The following is a 26,767-nucleotide window of genomic DNA, read 5'->3' on the forward strand; positions in this document are numbered from 1 at the left end:
AGGTGGGTCACTTGAGGCCAGGAGTTCAAGATCAGCCTGGCCAACATGGCCAAACCCCATCTCTACTAAAAAAAAAATTTAAAAAATTAGTCAGGTGTGGTGGCATGCACATGTAATCCCAGCTATTCAGGAGGCCGCGGCATGAGAATATCTTGAACCTGGGAGGTGGAGGTTGCAGTAGGCAGAGATCATGCCACTGCACTCCAGCCTGGGGAACTGAGTGAGATCCTGTCCCCACCCCTCCCCCAAAAAAGAAGTAAACTCAACAGATCCTACTAATGAACAAAACCCTGTATGACACAATCAAAATGTGCAAAACAATTCTCATTAGCAATAGCTTAGATTTCCTCCAAGACCAATTGGAATTGATAAATATGTAATAAAGAACTGAGTGGACAACTATAGAGTAACACAGCATTGTAAGTGTATTAAACATGTAAATTCAATCAGATGCACTTAGGTGGAAGAGGACGTAAAGTAGAAGGAGACACACACCCAATAGCTTTGTTAGCACCTGTGACAAAGAAAGGTACCTCAGTATAATCATCATGTAATATATTTAATAATAAGGTAATCAGCACCTCTAAATGACAGTATTTAGACCTCAACATGCATTATAAGTTCAAAAATTTGACTTAGTGCATCCACAGGAGAGTAGCTGCTAACTCACACTAATCAAATGCACACGAGGTAGTCATACAAATCACTATGCTAATTTATTAATTTACATGGTTTTCTCCAGTATTTAAAATATATGGGACTAAAGAGTACTTGCAAAGTCAATGAGAACTGTTTCGGGCACTAATTCGTGCAAGTAGCTACTCTGTCAGTACACAAATTTGCTTATTTGACTGTACGTAAGAATAAACATTGAACACTATAAACAAATGGATTCTATGTCTGTATTAGACCGTTCTCACACTGCTATAAAGAACTACCTGAGACTGGGTAATTTATGAAGAGAACAGTATTAATTGATTCACAATTCCACTTAACAGCAAGCATGACCGGGAGACCTCAGGAAACTAACAATTATGGCTGAAGGAGAAGCAGCAGCAAGGACTTTCTTCACATGGCAGGAGGAAAGAGAGAGAGAGCAAGAAGGGGTAAGTGCCACACACTTTTAAATCATCAGATCTCATAAGATCTCACTCACTATCATGAGAACTGCAAGGCGGAAATCTGCCCCCATGATCCAATCACCTCCCACCATGAGGATCTTCTTAGATCCTCCAACATACAGGGATTACAATTGGATGTGAGATCTGGGTGGAGACGCAGAGCCAAACACTATCAACACCCTTCAAAAGATTCTCCATAATATAACTTTTCCACATGAGAGTTTAACTGTCAAGTAGAAACACAGTTGGCAAAAGCTTTAGGAGGTCTTTCATAATTACTACAAGCATAGTAAATATTTCAGGCTGCCAATAAATTACATCAGAGGCCTTTAATTGTATCTACTCTGAGAATCACTTTTGATTCTATACCAGAAAAAACTCAGGAAGGTGATATGGACTGGTCTCAGGAGAGTCAAGGTGGGCTGTCATAAGAAAGATGGTTTCTAAGGTAAAACCTAAAAACTTGGTGAGTATCAGGCAAACAAAGGGTGAAAAGAAGGAAAGAGAGAGAACACAGGATACTAAAAACTGGATAAAGTGCACAATGGCTCAGCATAACAGTAAAGTGAAAACATAAAAGATAGTATAGAAAAATAAACCAAGGCTGAATAACAAAGACCTTGTTATCCAAATCACGGAGTTTGGATTTTACGCTACGGTTAATGAGATGTTTCAACTACAGACATGACCTAATCACATCTGTGTTTTTGAGAAACACCATGGTTGCTTGCAGTGTAGAGAAGAGACAATAAAAGGACAGTATTGGTCCAATTTCTGGCCCAGAATGTTAAGAGCTTGGAAGTCTTCACTCTGTCCTAAGAGTAAGTAAAAAGCTAACAAACTGAAAAACCAACTCTTCTTAGATCCATCATATTAGTAAGGTCACAGGGCAAATCATTGCCCCCAAAATTGGAGAGACAGACAACCCAGGTACAGAAAATCACAACTTTCTGGAGCAGAAACCCACAAAGAGAAACCTCCATGAGAGCCAGTGCCAGGGTAGGAAAACCAGAAATGTAATTAACAAACTGCTGGGGGTTCAGTGTTTGACAAGTCTGAGAGTCGTAGAGCGGGGTCCCTCACACATTTGTGAGTTTTATCTTCAGGAACTACACCAGCGTCTCACAGTGAAGATCTGAGAAAAATCCCCCTGTGCTTCAGGCAGGGGGAAAGAAAAATACCCATTGTGAAATACACTAGAGCACTCTCTTCTTAAAAAGGACTGCTCCTCAAGAGAAAATGTTTTCCCAGAGCTTATGTTATTGAGGTTTTATTAGAGACCAACTGACCCAGAAGAAGAGAAATACCCAACTTTAGCCCTCTCTAGCCTTTCCTATGGGAGAATGAAAATAAAAAACTCCAGCTCCGTCTAGCCATCCTGTCCCACCTAAGGGGAGAAAATTGTTAAGTTCACAGTCCAAGACAAACTAAAAGACTGAGACCTAATCATAGGACCATGGAACTCTCCTTCAAATACTCTTCCCAACACCTTACCATTACATCACTAAAGCCCCATTTACTGCAGTTCATTTTATCCTGTATATCATGTCTGGCTATCAAAGAAAGATTACAAGGCCTACTAAGAGGGAAATACCACAGTTTGAAGAAATTGAGTACACATCGAAACCAAAGTCAAATGTGGCAGAAGCACTAGAAGTATCAGACCAGCAATTTTTTTAAAAACTATGATTAACATGTTAAGGATTCTAATGGACAAAGTAGACAACAAGTAAAAAACGATGAGTAATGTAAGCAGAGAGATGGAAATTCTAAGAGAGAATCAAAAAGAAATGCTATCAAAAAGAAATGCTAGACATTAAAAGCACTGTAACAGAAATACAGATTACATCTGATGGGCTCATTAGTCAACTGGAAACAGCTGAGGAAAGAATCGCTGCACTTAAGGATATGTATATACAAACTTCCAAAACTGAAATGCAAGGATAAAGAAAGCTTTATAAAAACAAAATACTGGACTAGATTTAAAAAACAATAATAAAACCACACAGAGAACAGAACTAATATTTGAAGAAATATTCACTGAGAATTTCCCCAGATTAATGTCAGATACACATCCAGGAAGCCCAGGGAACACCGAGCAGAATAAATGTAAAAACAAACAAACAAACAAAAAAAGCTACACATAGGTAGAAAATCAAAGATTTTTCAAAAACCTTTAAGAAGTCACATGTCGAGGGGTGGGGACCACCTTACTTACAGAAGAGCAAGAATTACATTAACTTCTCCTCAGAAACCATGTGAGCAAAAAGAAAGTGAAATGAAATATTTAAATTATTGAGAGAAAAAACCCACCAATGTATAATTTTATATCCTGCAAAAACATCCTTCAAAAGTGAAGGAGAAAAATTTTCTCAAATAAAAGTAAGGAATTTGTTGCCAGTAGACGTGCCTTGCAAGAAATGTTTAAAGTTCTTCAGAAAGAAGAAAACTAATATAGGTCAGAAATTTTGATCTATATAAAGAAAGAGAAAGAAGAAATGAAGAAGATAAAAACTTTCACTTTTCCTACTTTTAACTGATCTAACAAAAGTTTGTTCAAAATAAGAAGAACAATGTATTTGATACCTATAGTTTGTGGACAAGTGAAATGAATGACAAAAATGATACAAGGGACATGGGAAGGATAACTTAGGAATATTTTGTTATTATAAGGTACTTGCACTACCTGTGAAGTGAACAGGGCTATTTGAAAGTAGAAATATATTGCAAAACTTAGGGTTAACAACTGAAAAACAAACAAAAAAACCCAAAAAACTTTACAGTCTAAGAAAAGAGATAAAATAACATAAAATGCTCAATTAAAGCCATGAAAGAGAAGAAGAAAAAATGGGAATGAAGAACAAGGGCAACTAATAGAAAACAGTAACAAATATGGTAGATATTAATCCAACCATATCAATAATCACTTTACACATCAATTGCCTAAATGTACCAATTAAAGACCAGAGATTGAATGAATAAAAAAAAGAGACCTAACTATATATTGTTTACAAGAAACCCACTTTACCATAAAAAACAAATATAGTTTAAAAATAAAAGAATGAAGAGAGACGTACAATGCTAACAGTAAACCAAAGAAAGCTGGAGTGGCTATATTGATTCTAGACACAGCAGACTTCAAGCATGCAAAATTCTCAGAGACCAAAAGGGGTATTATATAATGATAAAGGGGTAAACTGTCTAAGAAGACAGAACAATCCTTAATGTGTATTCATCTAATAACAAATCAGCAAAACATGTGAGGCAAAAACTAATAGAACTACAAGGAGAAGCAGATGAATATGCTATTATAGCTGAAAACTTCAACATCCCTTTATTAGAAATAGACAGATCCAACAGGCAAAAAAAAAAAAAAAAAATTAGTAAGAACATAGTTGAACTAAATAGCAATTCAACTGGATATAACTTATATCTATAAACAGCCAACACATTCTTCATAAACTCAGAACATTCACTAAGACAGACCACATTCTTGTCCATACAACACACATGAACAAATTTAAAAGAAATCATAGAATGTCTGCTTTCAGACCAAAATAGAATTAAACTAAAAGTTAACAGCAAACAGCTAAAAAACAAAAATTCCAAAATACTTAAAGACTGAACAACACACTTGTAATACATAGGACAAAAAAGAAACTTCAAGAGAAATTTAAAAAAATTTTTAGGCCAGGTGCAGTAGCTCACGCCTGTAATCTCAGAACTTTGGGAGGCCAAGGTGGGAGGATTTCTTGAAGCCAGGAGTTCGAGACCTGCTTTAGCAAAAGAGTGAGACCCCATCTCCATAAAAAATAAAATAAATGCAGCTGAGCATGGTGATGCATGTCTGTAGTTGTAGCTAGTTGGGAGGCTGAGACAGGAGGATCACTCGAGCCAGGGAGGTTGAGGCTTTAGTGAGCTGTGATTGCACAACTACACTGTGGTGTGGACAACAGAGTAAGACCCTGTCTGTCTCTCTTTTTCTCTCTCTCTCTCTCTAAATATACACACACACACACACACACACACACGCACACATTGATAGATATACTATTTAGTTTTATAGATCTATATCTATAAATATATAGAAAAAGAAATAGAACTTATCAAAGTTCTATTGTCTATAAATATATAAAGAAAATAGAACTTATCAAAATTTATCGATGCAGAGAAAGCAGTACTTAAAGCAAAACTTACAGTATTGAATGTATATATTAGAGAAGATGATCTAAAATCAATACTAAGCTTCCACCTTAAGCAACCAGAAGAGCAAACTAAAATAAGCAAAACGAAAGAAATAATAAAAATTTGAGCAGAAATCAATGAAATCTAAAATAGGAAGTAAAAAGAGAAAAAAACAATGAAACTAAAAGTTGGATCTTTCAGAGAATCAATAAAATCAATAAGCCTCTATCCAGGCTATCTAAGAAAAAAAGAGAAAAGACATAAATTCCTAATATCAGATATGACAGAGGACACATCACTACAGATCTTATACATACTAAAAGGATAATTTTAAAAAACGAAGACATCCTATGTCCCAAAATTTGATAACCTAGATGAAACGAATAAATTCCTTTAAAAAATTCAATCTGCCAAAACCCACACAAGAATAGACAAATTGAATAGGCCTGTGTCTGTTAAAGAAATTAAATAAATAATTAATAACCTTTCAAAACAGAAAGCACAAAACCCAGATAGTTTCCTGGTGAATTCAACCAAACATTTAAGGACAAAGTTATACCAGCTCTCTAATCTCTTTTAGAAAATAGAAGCAGAGGGAATACTTCCTAACTCATTTTATGAAGCCACAATTAGACGAATACCAAAACCAAACAAAGATATCACAAAAAAAGAAAACTACACACAAATATTGCCCATAAGCATAGATGCAACAATCCTCAACAAAATCTTACCAAATCAAATCCAGCAACATGTAAAAATAATTATGAGGTGGGAGGATTACATTAGCCCAGGAGTTCAAGAATGCAGTGAGCTATGATTGTGCCACTACACTCCAGCTTGGGCGACAGACTGAGACCCTGTCTCTTAAAAAAAAATACAAAGAAAAAAAGAATAATTATATGCCATAACCAAGTGGGATTTATTCCAGGTACACAAGGCTAGTTTAACATTTGAAAATATTACATTACAATTGATGTTACAACTGATGTAACATTACATCCATTAATTTAATCCATCACATCAACAGACTGAGGAAAAAAAAATCTCATAATTATATAAATAGATGAAGAAAATATTTGACACAAAATCCAATACCCATTATTGGTTTAAAAAAAAGAAAAAAACCTCTCAGCAAACTAGGAATAGAGCCGAATTTCCTCAATTTGATAAGGAACAGCTACAAAAAACCTACAGCTAACATCGTACTTAATGGTGAGAAATTAGAAGCTTTCCTGCTATGATTAAGAACAAGACAAGGATTAAAAAGTGTTTCAAATTAAAAACACATTATTTAAAAACCACATTATCGTTTACATTAGCACCACAAAAAACTGAGTTATAACTCTAACAAAATTTGTACAAAATCTATATGAGAAAAAACACAAACACTAATGAAAGAAAAATGGAGAAAATCTAAATAAGTGAAGAGATATTCCACACTCATGGAAAGATTCAACACTGTTAAGATGTCAATTCTTTTCAACTTGATCCATAGATTCAGTGCAATCCCAACCAAAATCCCAACAAGTTATTGTGTGAATATTGACAAACCCATTATAAAGTTTATACTGAAAGCCAAAAGATCCAGAATAGCTAATTCAATATTGAAGGAAAAGAACAAAGTTGCAGGACTGACAGTATCCAAATTCAAGACTACCTATAGAGCGACAGTAATCAAAACAGTGTGGTACTGGCAAAAAAAAAAAAAAAAAGAGAGAGAGACAAAGTGATCAACAGAACAGAACAGAGAGCCTAGAAATAGACCCACATAAATACGGCTGGCTGATCTTTGGCATAGTAGCAAAGGCAATACAAGGGAGCAAAGATGGTCCTTTTAACAAATGATGCTGGAACAAGTGTACATCCGTATGCAAAAAAAATGAATCTAGACACACTCCTTACACTTATTCCAAAAACTGACTCGGAGTGGATTACAGACCTACATGTAAAACATAAACTATAAAACACCTAGAAGACAGCATAAGAGAAAACCAAGATGACCTTGGGTATGGAAATGACTATTTAGGTACAATGGCAATGACATCCTCCACAAATAAAACAACTGATAAACTGGTCATTATTAAAACAAAAACCTTGTGCTCTGTAAAAGACACCATCAAGAAAACGAGAAGGCAAGCCACAGACTGGGAGAAAATATCTGCGAAAGACATCTGATAAAGACTGTTATCCAAAACATACAAAGAATTCTTAAAACTCGACAAGCAAACAAGCAGATTAAAAAATGGGCCAAAAACTGAACAAACACTTCACCAAAGAAAATAGGCAACCAACAAGCATATGAAAAGATGGTCAACATCATATATCATTAGGGAATGGCAAATAAAAACAGTAAAATACCATTACGCATCCATTAGAATGGCCCAAATCAGGAAATTTGCCAACACCAAAGGCTGATGAAGCTGTGGAGCAACAGAAACTTTCATTCACTGCTGATGGGAATACAAAATGGTACAACCATCTGGAAGATAGTTTGGAAGTTCCAAAAATAAACTCTCAGAAAACTAAAAATACTCTTACCATAGGTTCCAGCAATTGCGTTCCGGAATATTTATCAAAAGGAATAGAAAACTTATGTCCACACAAAAACTTGCACACAGATGTTCCTAGAAGCTTTATTCACAGTTTTCATAACTTGGAAGCAACCAAGATGTCCTTCAATAGGTGAATGGGTGAACTGTGGTAGGTCCGGACAACGGAATATTATTCTGTGCTAAAAGAAAATCAGCTACCAAGTTATGAGAAGGCATGGAGGAATATTAAATGCATACTACTACATGAAAGAATCCAATCTGGAAAAACTACATATTGCATTACTCCAACTATAGGAACACTGCATAGGAATGTATAGGACATTCCAAAAGAGACAAAACTACGTAGACATAAAAGGATCAGTTGCCAGGTGTTAAGGAGGAGGCAGAGATGAATAGGGATGGCACAAAGGATTTTTAATGCAGTGGAACTATTCTGTACTACAGTATAATGGCGGATACATGTTATTACACATTCATCCAAACCCACAAAATATACAACATCAAGAGTTAACCCTAATGTTAACTACGGACTTTGGGTGAAAATATTGTGTCAATGTAGGTTTATAGATTGTAACAAATGTTATCACTGTCCCACAGGATGTTAATAGTTGGGGAGGCTGTGTGTTTCTGGAGACAGAATATATAAGAGAACTATGTACTTTCCACTCAATGTTGGTGTGAACCTAAAACTACTCTTAAAGAAAACTCTATTTAGAAATAAATAAATAAATTTAAGCGTATTATTGATGTCAGTCGATTAGAAAAATGTTGGAGCAATCCAGGATGGATAGTTAGCTGTCTGAATCAAAATCATGGCAAAAGAGACAAAAGTGGATATATGTGAGAAATATTAAGGAAATACAATCAATAGGGCTAATAAACTAATGTCTCCATGGAGTCACTGGATGGAAAAAAACTTTAACTGTAAACATGGCGGGATGTCCTGTGGGACAACTGGAGATTTAGATATTTAGATTTAGAAAGAGGTATAAAATGTGAATACAAATTGTACCAGTCCTTGTCATAAAGGTGGTACCTGGAGAATGGAAATAGATCACCTAGAAAAAGTATAGCATGAGAAGAAAGGTAAACGTATAATGAACAGAATGTTAATACCAGTATTTTAGGTACAGGAAGTGGTAGAGGAATTAGCAAAGGAGAAGGGGTGTGCAATAGTCAGCTGGGGCTGCCAGAGCAAAATAACATAACTCGAGTGGTTATAAACAACAGAAATTATTTTCTCACATTCAGGTGGATGGAAGTCCAAAGTCAGCATGCCAGAATGGGCAAGTTCTAGCGAGAGCTCTCTTATTGGCTTGCAGGTGGCTGCCTTCTCGCTGTGTCCTCAGATGGCACAGACTGAGTGAAAACACAAACTCAAGAGAGAGCGCTAGCTCTCTGCTATCTCCTGTTATAAAGGCACTAATCCCATCATGTGGGAACTACCCTTATGACTTCATCTAATCCTAATTACCTCCCAAAGGCTTCATCTCTAAATACCATCACATTGAGGGTTATGGCTTTAATATATGAATTTTAGGGATACCAGAGAAGAGGGAAGAAAAACAAGGAATAAAGGGGATACTGTTTCAAGAAAGTTGGAGTTGGCCAGGTGCGGTGGCTCATGCCTGTAATCCCAGCACTTTGGGAGGCCGAGGCAGGTGGCTCACAAAGTCAGGAGATTGAGACCATCCTGGCTAAGACGGTAAAACCTCATCTCTACTAAAAATATAAAAAATTAGCTGGGTGTGGTGGCATGCGCCTATAGTCCCAGTTACTCATGAGGCTGAAGCAGGAGAATTGCTTGAACCCGGGAAGTGGAGGCTGCAGTGAGCCGAGACCTCGCCACTGCATTCCAGCCTGGGCAAGAAGACTAAAACTGCATCTCAAAAAAAAAAAAAAAAAAAAAAAAAAAGCTGGAGTTAACTGTGTCAAATGTTTCTGAGTCAAGTAAAGAAATAAAAAATAACAACTGGATTTATCAATAGGAGGGTTATACTCCTAGCACTGGTGAGGGTTACACATCAACAAAAAAAAAATGTTAACCTGACTACACTACTAGATAATACTGACTACACCATTAGAAACCAAAAATTATTTTAGTTTTTGTGCCCTACCTACAGGAGTTCATGTAACATAACTAAATAGCTCCAAAGGAATGGCCTACTTTCATCAAAAGACAAAATCCTGGGACATGCCACATCTAATTTATGCATGCTATTGCTTGCTTTCCCTTCTAACAGGAGCTACATCCAAATAATGTCAGATCCTATCCTTAATTATATATATCCTCTCTTTTTCTTCCAGTGAATTAGTAAGATGGCCAAGTGTCTTACTGGAAAGTGTGAATGTATTACTTGAGCTTACCAACAAGTAAAAAAGTAGCTAAGTAAGTTTTATCTCATGTTAGGCAAAGATCATTGTGGCATGGCAGGAGGAAGACTGGAAGAAAAATAAGGGGGATAAATTCATTAGAATGTATAACAATTCATTCAATTCAATTTATTCATTCAACAAACACTAGCTGGCAGGCACTATTTTAGGAAATAGAAATTGGAAGATTAAAGTAGGCTGTCCCTATTCCCTCAAGGAGTGTTGCATAAAGAGAACCCCTCATTCCTAACACCATTCCCCTCATAAAAACAGTAATAAACAACACGACAACTTCTTGAATAATGCAAAATAGAAGAAAATCAGAGCACAAAGGAGGACACTGGACAGTTCAAAAAGTCCCTAAGTGAAGGTAATCCTTACGCTAAACAAAGAACTGGTCGGAGGTAGCTGTTAGAAGACTGGTACTACAAGGGCTTTAATGTCTCATCTCTAAGTTTTTCAGCTATCCTGAAACAAAGGTTCAGAAACCCTGCTGTGCTTTAGAAGCACCCATGAATCTTTTAAAAAACAGATGCTAGGATAACAACCAAACCCACTGAGTCAATCTCTGTGCATCCTAGGAATCCAAAGGTACTTTTTGGTAGCCATCTCCATTCTAGATTGAAGTTGGAGACTACTGAACATTACCTGACATGACCTTGCACGTTACAGACACTTATAAATATTTATTGATAACCTGACTTGGGTCTTATGATGTGACCATTTATTTTAAAATTAGTTCTTCTACTAAGCCTATGTAAATCCATGCTGTTTACCTCTATATGATTCCAGACAAAAGTCTCAGTTCCAAACATTGATTAGCTATTATTAATGCACAAAAATAATGTTTTTAGGTGCACATTCAAAAGCAGCAAAATCAGTGTTTTGTACTACTGGGTATATGATTTCACAAACACTGCTAATACTACACACCTCATATGCACAATCTTTCATTCCTTGACATTCATTAAGGTTGAACTACAACTTCAGCAGAACAGGCTGATCTTGTGCTGTCTCTGCCTTCCAACAGTCAAAACAGATTTCTCTTATTTGAAACTTTTTGGTGGTTTAACAAACAAATGTTCAATGTCAGATATACAAAAGATAATGTGCTAGATGAAGAAAAGCATTAAATCAGGTGCACACAGAGAAAAAATCAGGAACAATCTAGCAGAAAAGACATGACAATTGTCACCTAATGCCCATTCAAGTGCCTTAACTAGAATGATCCCTGCTTTTAAATGAATCGTCCAATCCACTTCTGTTCCCCTCTCCCATGCTACTTTGTCATTAATATAATCTATATAAGATATGATTTTCTCTTACAGATAATGTGTGTTTTGGGAGACAATTCTCCATGGGTCTTTCACATTTCTTCAGTCTTATGAGCAAGGCACGAACTGGGGTGATGGAAATGTTCTGGAATTAGTGGTGATGGCTGCATAATATTGTAAACGTACTGAAGTACCACTGAATTGTACACTTAAAACGGTGAAGAACAAAAACAAGAAATAATGTCTCCCTCCAGAGCAAAGAGCAGGTTTGGTTAGAGCTTTGGAAGCTACACAGTTTATCTACCTCCCTCAGGGGCAAAGGGCAAGCAACCTTACTTCCCAATATAAAAGATCTGAGTTAACCAAGAGTGGGATTCCTCTCCTGTAATGCAACCTACCAGATGTGCGGATATCCATATGGCCCATATGCATCACCTCTTTTGGATGCAGTGTAAAGGAGGAACTGATACAAACATACAGATATTCTTGCTGCTTGCTGTGCTGTGAATAATGAACTCATTTGTTTCTGACCCGTGAGCCTCATGGTTTCTGCCAGTATCCATGAAATGGTGGAAGGCTACTTGTTAGCCTTGAAGTATAACAAAATCTCAGATCTTTCACAGTTCTTGACTTAGATATCATGCAGGTAACAGAGCCAGTAAGTGGTTTTAAGACGGAAAAAAAGGGGCCGGGCATGGTGGCTCACGCCTGTAATCCCAGCACTTTGGGAGGCCAAGGCGGGCAGATCACAAGGTCAGGAGATTGAGACCATCCTGGCCAACATGGTGAAACCTCGTCTCTACTAAAAATACAAAGAAATAGCTGGGTGTGGTGGCATACGCCGGTAGTCCCAGCTACTCAGGAGGCTGAGGCAAGAGAATGGTGTGAACTCAGGAGGCGGAGCTTGTAGTGAGTCGAGATCACGCCACTGCACTCGAGCCTGGGCAGCAAAGCGAGACTCTGTCCCAAAAAAAAAAAAAAAAAAAAATTTCATTTACACCCCCACATACCCCCCCCCCCCCCCCCCACACACACACACACAGAGCACAGGGTTTGAGTTTCCCCAAAATGATCTTGGGTAGAATAACTACTGCACCAGAAAAAACAAGTATAAATCTGTGGTACTTCTGAAACATCTAGATGGAAGTATTTTAAAGATAGATCGGCCTGAGTTCAGTAGATAATAGATAGTACTCAGTAGATATGCCTGAGTTCAAAATAAGGCTAAAGACAATGTTGCAGTTATCTTTATTTCTACATTGATTTCTTTTGGGGGTCAAAAGCAAAAATTCTCCTTTAAGAGGGGAAAAAAAATCCCTAACCCAAGATATAAAATGTCACTGAATATATATTGACTGGTACTCTCTTCTATGTTTACTTGTTTATCACCCCCGACCCAAAAAAAAGGCTAAGAGACTGACTCACTCCATCTCTAAAATATATATATATATATAAATAAATAAAGGCAATCTAAATGTATATAAATTTTCATCATATAATTAAAAAATAATTTTGTATCTTAAACCCTAGGATTAATGTTGTAAACATAAATTACTGTACACATTAACAGATAACTAAGTTAAAAGAATATCATATCTAACCTTTATTATAAGCAGTTTTTACATGAGAACTCATCAGAAAATAAGGAAAAACTAAAATCATATAACTGTTTTTCATTTTGAATTTGTTTTAAATCACAGGTAAGAAAAAAACCGTTCATGCAGCCATTTTAATCTGAGATCGGGTCTCACTGTCGCTCAGACTGGAGTGTAGTGGTGCCATCTTGGCTCACTGCAGCCTCAAACACTTGGGCTCAAGTGATCTTGCCTCAGCCTCCCAAGTAGCTGGAACTATAGGTGTGCACCACCATGCCTGGCTAATTTTTAAAAATTTTTTATAGAGATGGGAGTCTCACGTTGCTCAGGCTGGTCTGGAACTGCTGGGCTCATGAGATCCTCCCACTTTTGCCTCCCAAAGTGCTGAGATTATAGGCATGAACCACTGCACCCAGTTCAGGGAGCTTTCTTTGTTGTTGCTATTGTTGTTTGTTTTTTGAGATGGAGTTTTGCCCTTGTTGCCCAGGCTGGAGTGCAATGGCACGATCTCGGATCACTGCAACCTCTGCCTCCCGCGTTCAATTGATTCTCCTGCCTAAGCCTCCCCAGTAGCTTGGATTACAGGCATGTGCCACCACGCTGAGCTAATTTTGTATTTTTAGTAGAGATGGGGTTTCTCCATGTTGGTCAGGCTGGTCTCGAACTCCCAAACGATGATCCACCTGCCTCAGCCTCCTTAAGTGCTAGGATTACAGGCGTGAGCCACAGTGGCCGGCCAGTTCAGGAAGCTTTCTAATGGCATTTTTTAAGTGCTGACAGCTCATTGACACACTATCATCCCATTCTGTTAACATGTACTCATCTAAAGTTACTTTAAGAATGGGTAAATCAGCACTCTGCGAGGCCAAAGCAAGTGGATCACTTGAGGTCAGGAGTTTGAGACCAGGTTCAGCAAAATGGTGAAACCCTGCCTCTACTAAAAAATACAAAAATTAGCCAGGTATGGTGGCGGGCGCCTGCAATCCCAGCTACGTGAGAGGCTGAGGCAGGAGAATCGCTTGAACCTGGGAGGCGAAGGTTGCAGTGAGCCAAGATTGGGTAAATCATTTCACAAACAGAAACATTACCAATATCCTAATTGCTTTAGATGCTCAACTCAACACAAGGCATTAAGCTACAGTAAAAACAGTGATTATAAAGAGATAAAACAGGACAGGCGCAGTGGCTCATGCCTGTAATCCCAGAACTTTGGGAGGCCGAGGGAGGCGGATCACAAAGTCAGGAGTTCGAGACCTGCCTGACCAACATGGTGAAACCCCATCTCTACTAAAAAAAAAAAAAAAAATTAGCTGGGTATGGTGGCATGCGCCTGTAATCCCAGCTACTCAGGAGGCTGAGGCAGGAGAATGGCTTGAACCCAGGAGGCAGAGGTTGCAGTGAACCAAGATGTCGCCACTGCACTCCATCCAGCCTGGGTGACAGAGCAAGACACCATCCCACCTCCCCCCCCCAAAAAAGACATGGAACAATTGAGAAGAGCCCCAAATACCATGTATTCAACAAAAGCATAGACATCTCTATTCATCCCATTCCTCAAAACCCTACATTCTATAAATGAAAGAAGAAATTTTTTGAAAAAGGCTTCCTAGAGTATCATTCAGCTTTAATCCCATCTCCCTTTTAATTTTCTCTTAAGAAGAGGAGAGATCCTAGTGAATTACAATCTGTGAAACAAGTTGAAATACAATCTGGCAAGAGATAGGGCTAATATAGTAAAAACAAAAATTCACATGAACTACAGTAAAATTTTTAAAAAGCTGAATTTCACCAGGGACTTGGAATCCATAAGAAAACCATCAAAGGGAAATCCTAAACCTAAAAACTATAATAAATAAAATTAAGAACTCAAAAGATAGGGTTAATGGAAGATTAGTGAATACAGAACAGAGGATTCTTAAAATGGAAGAATGGTTACTAGAAAGCATCCAAATGAATACACAAAATGAAAAAAAAAAAAAAGAATGGAAACAGAATAGAGTGCCAAAGACATATGGAACCCAGTGGAAAGGCCTTAAAAAATGTATAATTGGAGTCCCTTATGAGAGAAGGGAATAAAAAGCCATATCTTAAAAAATACTACCTGAGGCTGGGCGCGGTGGCTCATGCCTGTAATCCCAGCACTTTGGAAGGCCAAGATGGGTGGATCACCTGAGGTCAGCAGTTCAAGACTACCCTGGCCAACATTCCGCAACTCCATCTCTATTAAAAAATACGAGAATGAGCCAGGCGTGGTGGTGGGTGCCTGTAATCCCAGCCACTCAGGAGGCAGAGGCAGGGTGAATTGCTTGAACCTGAGAGGCGGAGGCTGTAGTAAGCCAAGTTCGTGCCACTACACTCCAGCCTGGGCAACAGAGCGAGACTCTGCCAAAAAAAAAAACTACCTGAGAATGTCCCAAAACTATTGAAAGAAATCAAAGGGATCAAGAATGGACTCAAAACTCTGAAATGCTGAAGGCAATAAAATTACTGCTAACTAAAGATAACAGTCTGTGACCACCATTTACATTTAAGATTTATTCCAAAAATTATCTATGCAAAATAACTTCTGCAATCAGTGACTAAGAGTAAAACAGATACAAACACGGCGTTTCTGAGTCCTAATTATGAATTATCCTAGAAACAAAAACTGTAGATGTTATGGTACTACTTGTTTGCATACACACTTGTAAATGTTCACTGATTAAAAATGTCAACAATACATCTAAATGTTTTAGATACTGTTTTGGTTTTCCTTTCTTTAGTTGACCTGACAAATCCAATGTGAACTTCTTTCAAAATAAATTACTAAGATTAAGAAACCTATATACTTGAGAGTTAGTTTTCTTTGACAAAGAAGTAGTAATGAGCAGAACCACCTGAGAGAAAATGAGTTTGGACAGGAAGCAACATATAAAAGAAGATTCTTTCTAAAAATATTCTCCCTTTCCATAGCAAAGTTTGGGAGGAGTATGAATTACATTTTCACTGCATAAATACCTTGAAGATGATAACATTATTCTAGTTCCTTGATATTTTGTAAGAATAAAAAACAGGAGAGACAAATTAATATTTTTAAGAATTCTAAGCATGTATACAAATACTTAAACAAGTTATAATTCATGAAGAATAAAATTATTTTAAAACATCATTTTTGTCAATACTATTTCAAAAAGTAAAAATCTATAATAAAAATACAGCTTATAAGTTATGAAAAAACTAAAATGTTTTAACATCATTTCCTTAAGAGAAAGAAGAAAGAAAAGGAGATAGGCAGGAGAATGTAACCATATTTTTTTTCAGTTTAAAAAAAAGAATAGGAATTCATGGTTTAAACATCTTAAAAAGCTTGACATACAGCATGGTAACGATAATTAATTATAATGTATTACATATTTGAAAATGCTAAGACAGTAGATTTTAAAAGTTCTCATCACACAAAGAGTGTCAAATATGTGAGGTGATGTCAATTAGCTTTATGTTATCATTTTACATGTATACATATAGCAAAACATCACATTGTACACACAATTTTTGTCAATTAAAAAAATGTGAACACAAACATCGCATATAACTCCAAATAAAACATGTTAATATTATGGTAATAAATTTACCTACAGAATACAATCTCTATCCCTAGGAAAGAAGTTGGTTCTTCCATAAACAAATGCATTTTGAATAAATAATTTCCAGTATCATGAAACTTTTGAAATAAAGAAATGCATGTTAGACTGGACTTCTTGAAAAACAGCTCTAGAGAAAAGCAAAATTATATTGTGTGCACATACTGCATTTTCCCATAATGTTTAAAATTATGGTAAATTATGGATGTTTAAAATTCCAGCTATGTTACACAGCTGACAATTACATTTTGACAAATATTTAAGAGAGTCTAACAACATCAAGGATTTCTTAAAGTTTCTTGCTCACTTTTTTGGACTGTTTTAAAAATAATCTCCTCAAAAGATATCTGATTCCCATAATCAAAATTAAACCTCCTTGTTTCTGATGAACCATTTTTTTGCAGCATTAATAAAGCTCAGTATATAATTCTGTTTACACCAGGAAGTTTACCTGTGCCTCACTTCTAGTCTTGAAAATGCAGAATTCTGGCTTCCCACAGAGTGCTGTGAGGGGAAATTAAGTAATTATGAAGATTACCTATTGTTCATCGAATACCTACTTCCCAGTCACTGTATTAATAAGAGGTGACACATGTTTAAGTTGCTCTGTGTCATGCCTTACAGGTATTAGTTCATTAATCCCAATAATAGTGCTATAAGGTAAATACTGCTGTGAGGGCCATTAAAAAACTGAGATAGAAAGGTTGAATGGCTTAAGATTCCACAACTAGCAAATAAAAGAGTTGGGATTTAAACACATATTTACTTGGTTCCAGAGCCTATACTCATTCCATCAGAAATACGTTTTTAAAATTTTGTAAGCCAAATACGCCAATGTGCCAGAGTAAAGCTGAAATATCTACTACAGCCATCTTTTAATCAGTACTCTAGAAGAAAAATAAAAGCTCATATTTATTACAGTTGAAAGGAAGCTGTACTGAAGAAATATTTAACAACGAAGAAATATGTTGAAAAATATGAAAGCAAAACCCGTTTGATACATGTCCAAAATCAATAATGTCTTGAGTAATCTAGCTTATCACCTACATGATAAACTAGATTTCAGATTATGATCAACATTCAGCAGGAACCTATTTTAGATTAATAAGATATCCTATAAAGGCAGAAAGACACACAAGTTACCTTTGTCAGCTATTATAGAGATGTAAAAGCTGCATGCACTCTATGTAACTGCATATTTGTATAAACTGTTAACAGGGAGTGACATAAAAGCATGTATTTTTCCATTTTGCCATGATTTCCCAGTAAAAATTCCACACTAACACAGACAATTTTCATTACATTTGTATAGTTTTGATTCAAACACAGGATAAAAGAAACAAGTGATTCTTTTTGGGGGGCGGACGGAGTTTCGCTCTTGTTGTCCAGGCTGGAGTGTAATGGCGCAATGTCGGCTCACTGCAACCTCCGCCTCCTGGGTTCAAGTGATTCTCCTGCCTCAGCCTCCTGAGTAGCTGGGATTACAGGCGCCTGCCACCATGCCTGGCTAATTTTATATTTTTAGTAGAGATGGGGTTTCTCCATGTTGGTCAGGCTGGTCTTGAACTCCCAATCTTAGGTGAGCCACCTGCCTTGGCCTCCCAAAGTGCTGGGATTACAGGCGTGAGCTACCGCTGCCGGCCCGACAAACAAGTGATTCTTAAACTCACAGTTCAATTTACCACCGGCCAAAATACATTTTTTGAAAAGAATTTTTTCTCAATCCTGAACCTGCATACACTGATACCATGAACATAATCCAACACAAGAAATAATAAGGAAAATTAATATATGTCAATTCAAACTTATTTTCTGACAGCAAACTATCTAGAAATTTAAGCAGATTAAATGCTTTTAAACGTGCCATTTTCCTAATATCACAGATCTAGAAATAGTAAAGTAAAAAATAAGAATCTAAATAATCATAAGAAACAATAACCCAAAGAAAACCAATAAACCTTCACTGACTAGTACTCATTGGGAAGGCTGCTTTGAATTTGGGAAAGGACTTTGATATTTAACATGCTTGGGTTCAAACGGCAACTTTTCACCTTGTTTGTTGTCTGTGAGCCTCAGTTTTCTCAGTCAAAACATGCCAAGTATCTTACTTGCCTGGTGACTGTGACTGAATATTTGTCTCTTCCCAAAATGCCTATGTTGAAATCTAACCCCCAAAGTGATGGTATCTGAAGGTGGATCTCTGGGAGGTAATTAGGTCATGAAGGTGGAGACCTCATGTATGGAATTAGTACTCTTGTAAGAAAGTCCCCAGACTGCTCCTTTGCCCCTTTCCCCATATAAGGACACAGTAAGAAGATGGCATTCTATAAAGAAGGAAGCAGCCCTCACCAGATATCAAATGTGACAGCACCTTGATCTTGGAGTTCACAACCTCCAGAACTGTCACAAACTTTTTGTTTCTAAGCCACTCAGACTAAACTATGCTGTTATAACAGCCCAAGGGGACTAAGACACTTCCTCAAAATTAAATAAAACATATAAAGGATCTAGCATAGTACTTAGCACAAAGAAAACATCAATAGATAGCAGTTTGGGGCATTATAATAATTATAATTATAAAAATTAATTAAATATTAATTTTCAGTCATTGTAGTGTCAGTACTGTAATTGCATAATGAAGATACCTTTTAAATCTTTTAAAGTTGTAAATTAAACTAACAGGTGTGTGACACATAAATATTTGCTGAAATAAAGCAAGAATGTGATGTCTGGTAGAAGATTTTCAGAAGCTTCAAACAGCACAGGTCAACAGACGCATCCAGATTAACAGTCAGTTCCTTACTTAGCCTTACTTACAATATGGTTCAGAGTATCAAACTTCGTTAAATTTTGCCATGAAAACCACCGAGCAAATACTAAGATCAGAACTGCTCCTCTGAAATACTTCATAACTATGAGGCATGCCCAGAACAGTCAGCCTTTAATACACTCCTAATAGAGATTTTGTTACTATATTACTAGGAGATTGTTAAGACATTGGTAATTAGAGTACTTCACATTTTAGTCTTAACTGTTTTAGTTGTTCAAATGTAGTAATTGCTTAGCTTCTCAAATTCCTCAAGTAATTATTTATTTTACATAGCTAAAATTTCCAGATAAGAATATGTTTATACTTTTCAAATATTTTTATAATTAAAAAAATTTTTTAAGTAAATCCTTCTAAAATAGACAAAATATTATTAACAACATACTGTAAGATTCTGTGCTCTGATGCAGAAATGCTTGACTCAGGAAATAGGCCAATAAAAAGAAAATCCATATTTCTTTGGTTTATTGAATCTATATCAAAAGTTCTCTTCATCTGTTTTTTTTCTACCTACCCTCTTTCTTTGTGTATTCCCAGTCAACTCAGCTTTTGTTTGGTAAGAGGGTGCCACAGGATTCTATACAGCATTTGTTCTTGATAATACAGGATAATTATTTATGTGCTCTAAGTATGGTTGTAGAAACACAGGATTTGGAACCTACTGACTTAGGTGCTTGCTTATGCAAAAAAAAAAAGACTGTTAAATTACCCTACAATAAAATAAGAGTGACTGAATGGCCTTTTGTGCAGAGACTAACATGGAGACCTTTCTACAAATTAATTAATATACCATGGATGGCAGCAATCTTTTTCAAAATGTGTTCTCACTGGCCTAAAATGTATGATGCTCACCACTGCTGCTATCCTTTGTTGGCCTTTAATTACTGCTGCTAACAGCTACATTAAAAAGAATATCTATCTATCATTTCTGTATACTTGGCGCACTGCCAAAGTTTTGTGAGTCAAACTCACTTTTAAATTTAGTGTGTTCACAAACCATTAAATATTTTTAACATGGCTTAGCACTTCATTAATTCTTTTTGGAGTTCTTTGAGAGGTGAATTATTCCAAAGCTTACCAATGATTTCTTACCATGAAGATGATGATGCTTCTATGAATATTAATGCAGGAGAAAAAATTCTGTAAGAGTCTCAGTTTAAATTTAAAAGTTCAAATTTTAAAAGAAAATTTGTTCATATATGGTACTAAGTCGAACTCTGAATAACCAGCAGAGCGATCATAATCTCTAGTTTCTCTGAGTTTCTATTCCCTTATTCAAAAAACTACCTGTGTGCATCTTTGCCAGGTGCTATAGTGGACATCTGAGGTAAGAGGATGAAGACATTTTCATTTCCATGAAGATTTCATTCTTGTTGGCAGGTATGAATGAGGGAGCAAATTTAAATAATATATACACAGGTCCTTTTGAGTTTTAAAATTGTGATTCTATGCTGTCATTATGTAGCATCTATGTGCAGCTATTTAATTCATTACTTTTAATAAATATTCATATTTAGAAATGTATAATTGACACCTCCAATCAGGTACTTCTAAATAAAAGGCAGTGAAACTCAAACTTTTCCAATTTGCTATTTGTTGTAGGAGGAAACAGTGGCTGTAATTAATGCTGAAGATTAGGTGATGATAATTCTTTGCATTCCTATTACCCATACTGTCTTTGTTCTTTATTTCCACAGATCATTGAAAGCTGGCTGGAGAAAAGCATAGTGAAAATGTTTTATGAACTGAGAAATATTCTTGGCTGACTTTCAAAGCTTCAGTAGGAAACAAAATCCATAAAACTGACATCCTAGGAAATCAAAAACAACTCTATGAAAAAGTTTAAATACAAATGTTTAATCACTAACATAATGAAATGATTTCATAAAACTTTATTATCTGCTAGACAAAGGCAACACAGTAGGGGAAAATGTTCAGCTAATATATAAGCCAGACATTCCCAAAGCATTAACTCTCTTTTCCCTTCAAAAGTCAAGCCCCCTTTCCAAATTATTCCTATTCAAAAGACATATAGGACCACAGATCAAAAGAATATTATGGTATCTTAAAACTGGGGTAGGCAAACTATAGGCACAGACCAAATCTGACCAACCGTTTTCTCATTTGATTACATATTTTCCATGGCTGCTTTTGCACTACAGCAACAGAGATGAATAGTGGTAACAGAGACTATATGGCCCAAAAACCTGAAAACATTTACTAACTGATCTGTTTCAGAAAAAAATGTGCTTACCCCTATTTTTAAGAAACCTCACTCCCATTATGGTAATTATTATACTGGTTCTATTTTTCAGTACTAAAAATCCCACAGAATACATGAATTTACTAACTCCTCCAATAAAATAAAATGCCCCACCCAAATTATACACCAGCATCTTATATATTCATTTTTAATTTTAAAATACTTTTTCCTAGTATACATCTAAAGTATCATAACAAGTCCCAAATAGTAGGCACGTAAATTTGTTCACTTTTTTTTTTTTTTTTTTTTTTTTTGAGAAACAGACTCGCCCTGTCGCCCAGTCTGGAGTGCAGTGGCGCAATCTCAGTTCCCTGCAACCTACATCTCCCAGGTTCAAGCAATTCCTCTGCCTCAGCCTCCTGAGTAGCTGGGACTACAGGCACGCGCCACCACACCCAGCTAATTTTTTGTATTTTAGTAGAGACAGGGTTTCACCATGCTGGCCAGGATGGTCTCAATCTCCTGACCTCGCGATACACCCACCTCAGGTTCCCAAAGTGCTGGGATTACAGGTCTGAGTCACCATTCCCGGCCTCATTTTCTTAAAATCTACCTTCTCACACACCCACAGTCAAAACTGGCTTGTAAGAAAGCCGAAAAAAGAAGGCTAGCCAACATACATTGCTCTGAGTTAAAGCATTACTTATGAAAATTTTCATGGTACATGTAAAATGCAGGCAAACTTTGATTTTAAAGGTGAGATAGCTACAGTAAGAAACCTATGTGTCCTACAACAATAACAAAGAATTCCCAGTTCCTAGTAAAATGCTGCAACAGGCCATCTCTCTAAGGAAACTCATCTCATGCCTTTGAAAAAGTATGCTATAGTACTTAGTCACAACTTATAGACAAAACACAAATAAAAAAATTCATAGAACTCTCATACCACATAAAACTATTATAAGAGAAAATGTGTTACACATTTTCCATTTCTTCTTTTGCTTTGTTTTCCTCAGCATTTCTATTTACTGTTTACTATTTAAAATTTACCAATGTGAAACTATGTTATATATAAGGCAATTAAGTATAAACTGGGAAAAACTGTTTACCAGAAAAATGCCATTGATTTTAGCAATTTTCAAAATGGACATAAAAATAATAGTGGCTAAAAGTATCTAAGTCGTGACTACTAGAGTTTCTTAAAACATAAAAAAATTCTTCATAAATATTTAGATACATGAGAATTTTTACCCTGAAATAAATGCACTTTTTCTATCCTAAATCCTGATAATATATGAAACAGTAGTAGTATAGTTCAAAGAGCATTAAATCAGAAGACATGAATTCTAGTCTTGTCTAGGCCACAAAAGAATTACGTGTCTCGGGCCGGGCGCGGTGGCTCAAGCCTGTAATCCCAGCACTTTGGGAGGCCGAGACGGGCGGATCATGAGGTCAGGAGATCGAGACCATCCTGGCTAATACGGTGAAACCCCGTCTCTACTAAAAAATACAAAAAACTAGCCGGGCAAAGTGGCGGGTGCCTGTAGTCCCAGCTACTCGGGAGGCTGAGGCAGGAGAATGGCGTGAACCCGAGAGGAGGAGCTTGCAGTGAGCTGAGATCCGGCCACTGCACTCCAGCCTGGGTGACAGAGCAAGACTCCGTCTCAAAAAAAAAAAGAATTACATGTCTCTTCTCTTAAATTCTAGGAGTATCTGTTTCTTCTGAAAAATAAAAGGTTGTACTAGATGACTTCTAAGAACTTTTCCATTTATAAAGTTTTATGATTTTACGAAATTTTAAAAACCTATAAAAATCACATTAAAAAATTTATAACCCTTCTTGAAAAGTGTCATTTAGAGAAATGATGCCTACAAAAATTTCCTTTACGGTGCATAGCATCATGAAGTTATTGAATTTACCTCAAATCTGGATATGCTGCTGCTGCTTAAAAGAGGGTACCCCATTTACTGATTATTATTTTAAAACTCAGACCTCTTTTCAGAACGCCGCTAAGCCTGAGATCTTCATTTTCAATGAAAGCTGGCTCAGAAATTTTTAATTCTTTTCCCTAACCTCCCCAAGTGGAAACCAATTCTGGACTGTAAGTGCAGAAACAGCTATAAGAGAAAGCAGTTATTAATATAGATTCTCTACTGCCACACAGAAGATACCAGCCAGCTTTTAACTGAGCACTTAACCTTTTTCATGTTTTAAAACATATTTAATCATCTTTTTATGTTCTAGTCATAAAACAATATCCCAAAACATTATATAAAGCTTTAGTGTTACAAAATAGAATAAATCATCTTCCCTATCTCCTAAACAACAAAATTTTCTCCTATATCTAGGATAATTTTTTTTCGTATTTTAAATTTGTGAAGTCAGAATGTCTCCTGCAGTTGGTGATTTCTCAGCACCATTTTCTCAGCGTATTTCTTCAGTAAGTTACATAAAATAATGACGTATCTTACAACTGATGGCATCTTAGAGTGACAAAATGCCATACTGTGTGTCAACTGTAGAATATTTTTTCTAATTCCCAAATGTTTTATTTAATCAGTTTTCCTTCACTAGTATATAAACTCTGTCGAGGTAGATTCATTTCAATCTCAATTACTATATTTCAACTTATATGGAAATCATTATAAGAATATCTTACAAAAATTACTGTAAGAAGAAACATTGAACTTTTCTAGTAGTTACTAAATGCCAGGTATTATGTTAAGCACTATAACATGTATTTACTTCCAAAAACCTAGAATTTGCTATTATTAACTCCACTTTACAGGTGAAGAAGCTAAGGCTTAGAGAGGTTAAGGAACCTGCCCTAGGTTCTGTTCACTGTTTTATCCCCAACACAAAGCCTATTGGAGAATGTTCAATAAATGTTTACTGAATGAATGAATGCTTCAAAGGAGACTTACAACAGCTCAGTTAGATGAACAGAATCATTATAATGTAAGTCACAGAGAAAATGCAAGATAAACATTATAATGTAAGTCACAGAGAAAATGCAAGATAAACAAGCTTGAAAGGTTAGTTAACTACCTAGACCTGGAATCCTGGGCTATGTGGTACAGTAGTTGAACAAAAAAGTGGCTCAGGGTATCTGCTCTATAGTCAATATATCTAAATTCAAATCCCAGCTCTGTTATTAGTGATGCATGCCCTTGAGTAGTTACTTAGGTGTCTATAGTCCCGTTTTCTCACCTGTAAAAGGAAGATGAGAATAGCACCTAAACACAACGATTAGGAGTTAATACAACAAAAGGGCATAATACACTAAGTGGGGTCCAAACAAAAGGAGTCACATTACTTGGAAGTTAAGTAAAAAAGATGAACCTCTCTAGCTAATGACTCTAAGCTTCAGGAATGTGTTCCTAGTTCCAAATCTGTTCTAGTCCTGCTTGAAGTTTGGCACTACCAAGCAATAACTGTCAGCTAAGGAGTATGATTCAGGATCTCAGGACTCTATGAAATGTCCTGGACAACGGAAGTTGTTATAGGAAATCTACAGGTTAGTCAGTACTCATTTTCTCAGTCAGAGGAGACTGGGCCGACCCTACATGGCTGCACTGTTGATGACAGGATTGCTGCCAAAGCAAGGTTGACTAATAATTTACTGCAGTTTGCTCTCCTCACCACATCACAACCTTGAAAAAGGTAAAAATGTAAGCTAGTCAGGAGGTAAGACAAAGTACTAGAGTCAACTGCCAACTGTATAATATCCTACTTTGCATTAATGCAGGGACCTTTTTGTGAGTTTTTCTTCACTGTAAAGCAATTTAAGTAGTTTCTAGTATGTAATAAGAACTAAAGGAATGTTACCTAATATTATTAGCCCAGTATAATTCAACTCCCTTTCCTCCCTCAATGTCTCACTCCCTATCATATTATCCATTTTCCAAAGAGCTATGTTACTTTTAACAGCATTTTTAATTTTCCCAAATGTAGTAAAACACTTTGAAAAAAGAGTCACACAGCATTTCTTCTAACTTATAATATAAAACATGATAAAAATCCTTATTCAAAGGTACCATAATTTAAATGAACATACAGAAGAAGAGAAGTAAATATCAGGCTTATTTATTCTTCAAGTCCCAAAGAGTCTATTAAACAGGGCAAAGAAGAGGATAAAATATTGGTTATAATTAGATAATTTCATAAACATGAAATATATCGTTCTTCTGAGATACAAAGACTTCAATGGCTAATTAGCAAATAGTATATATATGCTCTACTTACAATGAGCTGGCTGCAATCCTCTGTTTCATGGCTAATTTCCCATGTCTTATCTTTTGCGTAATTTTAAAAAGTCAAAATGATTTGATTTAGCATGAGCAAGACAGTAAAGACTAGCAAATATAATAATTCTTTGCTCAATTGTTAAACATCCTGAATTTGGAAATTAAATTCTTGATAAAAAGAAACCTTCTTCTTCTTCTCCTTTTTCTTTCTTTTTTTTTTTTTTTTTTTTTTTGAGACAGAGTCTCGCTCTGTCACCCAGGCTGGAGTGCAGCAGTGCAATCTTGGCTCACTGCAAGCTCTGCCTCCTGAGTTTACGCCATTCTCCTGCCTTAGTCTCTGGAGTAGCTGGGACTACAGGCGCCTGCCACCACGTCCCACTAGTTTTTAGTCTTTTTAGTAGAGATGGGGTTTCACCCTGTTAGCCAGGATGATCTGGATCTCCTGACCTCGTGATTCGCCCATCTCATCCTCCCAAAGTGCTGGGATTACAGTCGTGAGCCACCGTGCCCAGCCCAGAAACATTCATCTTTACGCATTGTCATTTTGGGACTAGTTACATGATTCGACCTGAATGTTATAGAAAACAAATGATAGCTTTGGACAAATGAAATCAGTGACTATTTATAGCCTAATATTACACAGAAATGCCTCCTAGTTTATGAAAATTTTCTCTGTTTTCCTATTCCATGAGTAGTTTAACAATGCATAAAATTGGTTTAGTATCTTGGGAATTTTATACTTCTGGTATATCTATCAGTAGTTGTTTCT

At 36.3% G+C, this 26,767-nt stretch overlaps 1 protein-coding gene and 1 long non-coding RNA gene across 12 annotated transcripts in view; one reads left to right on the forward strand and one right to left on the reverse strand.

Moving 5' to 3' along the window:
* The window catches only part of SPATA5 (spermatogenesis associated 5), a 405,297-nt gene that overhangs the window by 262,588 nt on the left and 115,942 nt on the right, over positions 1–26,767 (reverse strand). Inside the window, exon 14 of one of the 11 annotated variants that reach the window (XM_021938777.2) lies at positions 17,172–17,224. The exons of the other annotated variants lie outside the window; for them this stretch is intronic. Within the exon in view, the coding sequence (XP_021794469.1) occupies positions 17,185–17,224 (40 nt within the window). The 3' untranslated portion in view covers positions 17,172–17,184. The remainder of the gene's footprint in view (positions 1–17,171; positions 17,225–26,767) is intronic. 11 annotated transcript variants of the gene reach the window in all.
* Positions 1,080–21,334, forward strand: LOC110743329. Its single transcript, XR_002522191.2, has 3 exons — positions 1,080–1,106; positions 20,854–20,927; positions 21,245–21,334. It is a non-coding gene; the product is annotated as an uncharacterized LOC110743329 (long non-coding RNA).

Source organism: Papio anubis, chromosome 3 (assembly GCF_008728515.1).
Source record: "Papio anubis isolate 15944 chromosome 3, Panubis1.0, whole genome shotgun sequence".
Classification (NCBI taxonomy): domain Eukaryota; kingdom Metazoa; phylum Chordata; class Mammalia; order Primates; family Cercopithecidae; genus Papio; species Papio anubis.